The sequence below is a fragment of the Leptonychotes weddellii genome, chromosome 15, assembly GCF_054177405.1.
Source record: "Leptonychotes weddellii isolate Sample4059 chromosome 15, ASM5417740v2, whole genome shotgun sequence".
NCBI classification, from domain to species: domain Eukaryota; kingdom Metazoa; phylum Chordata; class Mammalia; order Carnivora; family Phocidae; genus Leptonychotes; species Leptonychotes weddellii.
In genome coordinates, this window is record NC_138383.1 from 32,111,911 (window position 1) to 32,118,880 (window position 6,970).

General features: G+C 50.1%; 1 protein-coding gene across 2 annotated transcripts; it reads left to right on the plus strand.

Moving 5' to 3' along the window:
- Positions 1–362: 362 nt before the first annotated feature.
- On the plus strand, positions 363–6,942 carry CCL5 (C-C motif chemokine ligand 5). Of its 2 annotated transcripts, none has more exons than XM_006744108.3 (3): positions 363–516; positions 1,897–2,008; positions 6,282–6,939. In XM_006744108.3, the coding sequence occupies exons 1-3, from the start codon at positions 441–443 to the stop codon at positions 6,367–6,369; spliced, it is 276 nt and encodes a 91-aa protein (XP_006744171.1). In that variant the 5' UTR covers positions 363–440; the 3' UTR covers positions 6,370–6,939. The 2 variants fall into 2 exon arrangements, with proteins under 2 accessions (XP_006744171.1, XP_081661466.1); XM_081805340.1 differs by lacking the exon at positions 363–516 and adding an exon at positions 599–736 and having other exon boundaries at positions 6,282–6,942.
- Positions 6,943–6,970: the final 28 nt, after the last annotated feature.

Here is a 6,970-nt window from a genome sequence, read left to right on the forward strand (position 1 = left end):
TGAGTTTATTTCTAATCCATCCTAACTGCCCTCCTCTGCCCCCGGGGAAGCAGCATCCTGACCTCTGATGAGCACCCCTGCCCCAGAAGAGGAAGCTGAAGATGCCATCAGAGGAGGAGGTTTTCCACCACCAGAGCCTATATTAGCTCTTCTGGAGGGCAAAGAAGGAACCGATGAGCTCACTCTGGACCAGAAGCGGTGAGGAGGAGAGAGAGAGAGAGACTCAAATTTCCGGAGGCTGTTTCAGTTTTCTTTTCCGTTTTGTGCAATTTCATTTATGATATCAAGCAGTCCATGGCCGCTGTTTTGGAAACTCCCCTTGGGGGGGCGCCCCTTCTACTGGCCTGACTCTATAAAGGTCCAGCCTCAGCAGCAGAGGATCCCTGCAGAGGATCCCGAGACAGCAGGTGGCTCTCCCGCAGCCTATACCCGCAGGTACCATGAAGGTCTCCGCAGCTACCTTTGCAGTTCTGCTGGCCGCCGTCGCCGTCTGCGCTCCTGCCTCTGCCTCCCCATGTAAGTCAGGTCCCGAGCACCGCAGCCTGAGCCAGACCCTCATGCTGGCCCAGACTTCGCCCTCCTTTCCGGCTGCAGCATTTATGCTGTCGGAACCCAGTGATTTATATTCCCAGATAGTGCTTTACCCAGATGTCCAGCTGTCCCTGGAGCCACCACACAGCAGGGACCCTCTCTGCTCAAGTCTTCTGTCCTCGAGATCTACACCCAAGCCGTCCAGGTGCTGAGCGCAGACCGATGCTGGGGCTATTAGCAGGCAGAGGCAGCCTTGAACTGACCTTGAAACACAGCTAACTTATGCCTATCACCAGCAGGGTTCCTAAGAAACTTCTAAGCTTGGGACAGTCATATTCTCCCCATTTCATAGATGGAAAAAGTGGGGCTTGGGAGAGGAATTTTTTTAATTTTAATTTTTTTAAAGATATATTTATTTGAGAGAGAGAGAGGGAGAGAGTGGGGGGGGCAGAGAGAAAGGGAAAGAGAAAATCTCCAGCAGACTCCCACTGAGCAAGGAGCCTGACGCAGGGCTCGATCCCACCACCCCAAGATCATGACCTGAGCTGAAATCCACAGTGGGACGCTTAACCAACTGAGCCACCCAGGTGCCCCGGGAGAGGATTTTTTAAAAGCCTAGTATGGACCAAGTATTATGCTGACTGCTCTGCATGTACCATGTCATTTAATACTTGCCACTACTCTTAGAGAAGTTGAGCTTGACTTAGAGTGGAGTTAAGTAACTTGCCTGAGGTCACACAGGAAGTGGGGAAACTGGTGTTCAAACCCAGTTGTAGCTGGCTTTTAACACTCCTACCTTACCGGGAAGTGGCAACTGACACTTCCCAGGGTCATCCTGAATTAACTGAGCAACAAAAAGGCCTCCTTCTCTGTTCAGAGCCCTTCTTATCATGCCTCAGCCAGAGGCTCCCAGGATGCAATACACATCTTCAAGCCCCTCTTGAGGGTTGAGGCTGAGCCATGAAGTCCGAGTTTTGGAAGCCTCCCCCAACCCACCGTAGGTCTCAAAGAAACAAAGTTCTGAATCTATTGAGGATTCTGGGAGGGCAAGAATAAGGGCAAGGGGCCCAAGACGAGATAGGAGGAAGCCCAGCGTATCCGTAGAGCCAAAGGCAAAGGGTTATGGTGTAGAGGGAAGGATACAAGCAAGACTCGAGGATTAGATGAAAGATTGCAGAGATCTTCTCAATCCTCTGTTGGAATCCCCCACTCTGCTACTGTGTGTCCACGGCCAAGTGACTTTACCTCTCTGAGCTTCAGTTCCAGCTAAAGGAGGATAAGAGTCTATCCAAGATAACATACCCAGCCCAATACCCTGTGTGCAATGGCAATGAATACAGGGGTCTCCTTGTTTTCTCCTCCCAGATGCTTCGGACACCACACCCTGCTGCTTTGCCTACATCTCCCGCCGACTGCCCTTCACTCACATCCAGGAGTATTTCTACACCAGCAGCAAGTGCTCCATACCAGCAGTCGTGTGAGTCCCAGCCCTGTGGACCCTCTAGTGGGGAGGACGGGGGAGTGAGGAAGGGACACCTCTTGTCCCAGAGCCAGCCCCCCACAGGAGCCCTCTAAGAGGGCACCCTATCCACTCCTACCCATTTTCCAGCAGCTCAATTAGCCATAGTTCCTCCCTCTGCAGCTTCAGACCCCCCACCCACCATCACGTAGATTAGATAAGGGGCTCCTGGGGCGGTTCTCCCCACTCTGACGAACTGGGTCAGGTCTCTGATCTTTAGGAGTATGACTTTTACTTTAATGTGACCTACAATGCTCCTGCATGGAGAAAAGATCGACACAGTCATCTTTCTCCAATTAAGAACCCCACATTCCCCCTATCCCACACCCAGTTGAATCCACCTACAACCTCAGAGGATCTAAGGAGGAGAGGTCAGAGGCCAGAGCCCTAGTTACAGTCAAGTGTATTTAAAAGAAAATTATCAATTGGTGAAGAAATAATGACATGAGATTCTCCTTTAAATATGCGAACTAATACATTTGAAAAAATTAAGTCTACTACCTAGAAAGTGCCTACTGTGTATCAAATGTGTTACATGGATTACCCCTAAATTTCACTATAACAACCCTTACAGGTATGCATAATTCTCTCCATGTTTCGATAATGAACCTGAGACCCAGAGAGGTTTGGTGACTTGCCCAAGGTTGCACAGTAAGCGAGGGATAGAGCCTGTCTTTGGAGCTTCCTCTTTCTACTACAGAAAGGTCAACAATGATGGTTGCTTAAGAAATTTAAGATGAGGGGCGCCTGGGTGGCTCAGTTGTTAAGCATCTGCCTTCGGCTCGGGTCATGATCCCCGGGTCCTGGGATCGAGCCCCACATCGGGCTCCCTGCTCGGCAGGAAGCCTGCTTCTCCCTCTCCCACTCCCCCTGCTTGTGTTCCCTCTCTCACTGTCTCTCTCTGTCAAATAAATAAATAAAATCTTTAAAAAAATAAAAAATAAAGTGTACAATTAAAAAAAAGAAATTTAAGATGATAGAGACTTAAAGAATGAAAATGGGGTAATCATGAAGTTTCCTATATAACAGCAAAGTTTTTTTATTTTTATTAAGATTTTATTTATTTGTGAGAGAGAGAGTGCACAAGCAGGGGGAGCGGCAGGCAGAGAGAGAAGCAGGCTCCCCACTGAGCAAGGAGCCCGATGCGGGGCTCGATCCCAGGACTCTGGGATCATGACCTGAGCCGAAGGCAGACACTTAACCGACTGAGCCACCCAGGCATCCCTCGAAGTTTTTTAATCCAAAAATTCCTGTGACACTTGCAAAGCTATAGGTATTCAGAATTACCTTTTGTTCTGGTGAGTCCTTCAAAGTATAGTGGTAATATTTAGCACTACTAATTTTATCTCTGAAAACAAATATTTTTCAAAAGAAAAAAAATCTTTCTGAGCACCTGTTACGGGAAGGTAGAGATGAATAAACCACAATCCCTGCCCTCATGGGACTCACAGTCTGATACAAGGAAAAGACAAATGCAGAATGACTGGAGTAACCCTGCATTAAAAAAAATTACAAAAGGAGAGAGGAAGCACATCCAGCCTCGGGGGTGAGGGGAAGTTTGCTGCAAAAGGTGTTTGAGAAAAGCCTGAGGGACTGGGTACACTAGGCAGAGCGAATGTCGCCAGGACTCTCCTTTGGTTGATGCAGCATCCCCGTGTAGAAAAGCAATGAGGGCCTCGAGTGTCAGCACAATGACGCTGCGTTAGAGCGAGTGAGATGAGCTGGCACAGGGAAAAGCCTAGAAAGGTCAGGTCCAGTTAAGAGGCTGTTACGGTTATCCATGTGAGCAGTATTGAGGCTAAGCAGGACCTGAAGGGGAAGGGAAGGAGTGATGGGGTAGGAAACCATCACAGGTGGAGTCAGCAAGCCCTGGCAGGTGAGGTGAGGTCAGGAGCAAGGACGAGAGGGGGGTTAAGTGACTGAGGTTTCTACCCAGACGGCTGGAGAAGGGCGGACGCCCCCCGCCCCCGCCAAGTCTCAAGGAAGAGCTGTTTAAAGAGGAAAGAACCAAAGTGCCAGCACGAAAACCCTGTGGCAATGTCCAGCAAGGAGCGTGAGAAGAGGGGTTTGCAGCTAGAAAACAGCGTTGGGGCTAGAGATAGGACATTCTTTTATAGGAGGAAAGGGTCTCCTGAGAGGAGAGTGGCAATCTTTAGCAGAGTCTTGGTGAACAATGGCCCCAGAGCTAGTCAGCCTTGGTTAGAATTGGCAGTGGCAGGAGCTTGGACCCAGCAGTTAACCTCTCTGAGCCTCCGTTTCTTCATCTGCGAAGTGGAGTGAAAAAGAAGTACTTCCCTCACTGGGTCAAAGGGAAAACAAGGAAATGAAAAACGAAATTGGAATATATCCTGGCACACACAGTTGGTGCCTGATAAGTGTTAACTTCTCCTCCTTCTCCAAATGTACTATTATATACACAGAAGTGACAAACTTGATGAGTGAATGCAGTTCATTCACTAACTCATTCAATAAACACCCATTAAGCCCCCGCACTGTGCCAGACTGAGGGCCAGAGACTTGGGAGAAAAACACAGAAAAGGGCAGCAATTCTGAGAACACCTGCTCTCAAGGGGCAGGCGGAGGAGGTTGCTCCCAAAAGAACAGGCAGGAAGAGAGGCAGGAGGGGCGTCAGGCAAGTAGGAGGTCCCCAAAGTGGGGGCAGGGAGAGCAGCTTAGCTTAGCCAGGAGGGGTTGTTCCTCAGTCTCACGTTCTTCAGGAGGAAATGGAGGCCTGAGAAGCCCTCACTCTAGATATTCGTTTCCTGCCCTTTTGATTTCCTGGCCACTGGCTGAGGGGGCCAAGAGAGAGGATAGCAAGTCTGCAGGATTTCCTGTCGGACTCGTGGCTGAACAAGGGCAGGGGCTTGGTCTGAAGCTCCCTCACCACCCCAAATAAGCAAACAAACACTAGGAGGCATGAGAGCCCAGAATACTCCATCTGCTCCCTTTCTCTCCTCTGCACACTAGAATGGAAGAAAGAGAGATGGTCAAGTGACTCTGAGTTTCAGAAAAGGGGAGGCAGCTTCCTCGAGAACAAACACTATCCAGGATAGAACCTGAAAAGAAACCGAGAAACCCTCATTCTCACCAGACGACCTAAGTCCTCACTTTGTCTGAAAACCTTTAGGCTCATAAAGGTGCAGGAAAACATCTTAAAGAAGCCGAAAGGAGAAAGGTCCAAGTAGACAGGGCTGGCCCAAAAGTAACATGTTAATGGGCAGCGCCGCTCACTAGGCCCACGGTCTCCCCCAGATGGAGCCGGTCTCCCAGCAAACAGGCAAGGCAGGCAGCTGGACTGAGGCCGTGCCCTGCAGGCTTTTATACCTCCAACGCCTACCATCAACACCTGTGGAAACAAGGCCTCTCCCTCCCAGAGGCCTCCACGTTCCGGCGGGGTTCATTGGTAGAAGTGCTTTGACAACAGCTATACCTCGGGGCCTTCGACCTCGCTGAGCACTGATACCCAGTACCAGGACCTTTGTCATGTGGCTCTGATCCCTCCCAAAGAAGAATCCCATAACATCCCAATAACAATACATGTGTGGTATTTTCCACACCTCCACAATACTATCTCATTTGAGTCTCACAACAACAGTGCAAAGTAGGAATGATTTCTATCTATATTTTAGAGGTAAACAAATAGATTCAGAGGCCCAAAGTGATTTGCCAAGGTGAATGCACTAATGAGTAGTGAAATCAAGACCCAAGGTCATGTCTGTCACTGATGCACACACGCATAGATGTATTCATCTGTTGAGCGTCCACCCTGTGGCTGTATTATCTAAAGCCAAATCGCACTTTTGGTTGTTTTTTTTAACCACTTCTTATCTCTCACTTAGTCAACCATGACTCAGTTCCTAGAAGACACCTCTTCTTCTCTGCATCTTGAGCACCCAGCACAGAGTCTGAAACCGAGATGCACTGAGGAAAGCTAGTGGTTGACGAGCTCAATCCTAGACTCCTCAGGGTCCCTATGCCCTTAGCTCTCCAGGTTGCATGGGTTTGTGTGGGGGTTAACATGCACACAGATCTGCTTTTGGTTGGGAGCCCTACGACCCAACAGCAGAGGAAATGTCCTTTCCTTAAAAGCTACAAATCCAACCTTACAGAGCTCCAAGAACGCCCCACCCCAGTACCATCATCTTCAGCCCCTTGTGGCTCAGTCCACCTCATCCCCAAAACTGGCTGTCCGGGCGCTGACCAGGTCTCATCCTGTCCTCTTCTCCCACAGCTTCGTCACCCGGAAGCACCGCCAGGTGTGTGCCAACCCACAGAAGAAATGGGTGCGGGACCACATCAACTCTTTGGAGATGAGCTAGGATGGAGGGAGTCTTGAACCTGAACTCATGCAAACTTCCCTAGTGCTTCTTGTTCTTGTCCTAACCAGCTTGGGAGACTCCCCACAAACTCCTGCTCCCACTCCCTCCTGGGAGGGCACAAATTCCACCAGCCAGCAGCAGCTATAAAAGCCTCCTCCACCTAAAGCTCCCAAGAGCTCCTGAGGCTCTGCCTTGTGCACACAGTCTCTCGGCTCTGAGCTTCATTTAGGCCCCTCGGCTTCTTGGCCCCGGCTCTGCAATCAGAAAGGAAGTCAGCTTGCCTCTGGAGGCAAAGAAGGGAGGAAGACTGGGCTCCTTCGGTAAGGTCCTGCGGCCACAGATCCTCTCTCAGCCCCCTCACTGGGAACGGCTGACTGGCAAAATGTGAGAAATCAGCTTCCCGGGGCGCCTGGGTGGCTCAGTTGGTTAAGCGACTGCCTTCGGCTCAGGTCACGATCCTGGAGTCCCGGGATCGAGTCCCGCATCGGGCTCCCTGCTCGGCAGGGAGTCTGCTTCTCCCTCTGACCCTCCTCCCTCTCATGCTCTCTGTCTCTCATTCTCTCTGTCTCAAATAAATAAATAAAATCTTTAAAAAAAAAAA

What these genes read in the sequence shown, in the direction of transcription:
- CCL5 (XM_081805340.1), top strand. Translation starts at nt 649, where the DNA reads ATGTCCAGCTGTCCCTGGAGCCACCACACAGCAGGGACCCTCTCTGCT. An exon ending in TCTACACCCAAGCCGTCCAG is followed by an intron (nt 737 to 1,896) that starts GTGCTGAGCGCA and finishes TTCTCCTCCCAG; the next exon opens with ATGCTTCGGACACCACACCC. An exon ending in TGCTCCATACCAGCAGTCGT is followed by an intron (nt 2,009 to 6,281) that starts GTGAGTCCCAGC and finishes CTTCTCCCACAG; the next exon opens with CTTCGTCACCCGGAAGCACC.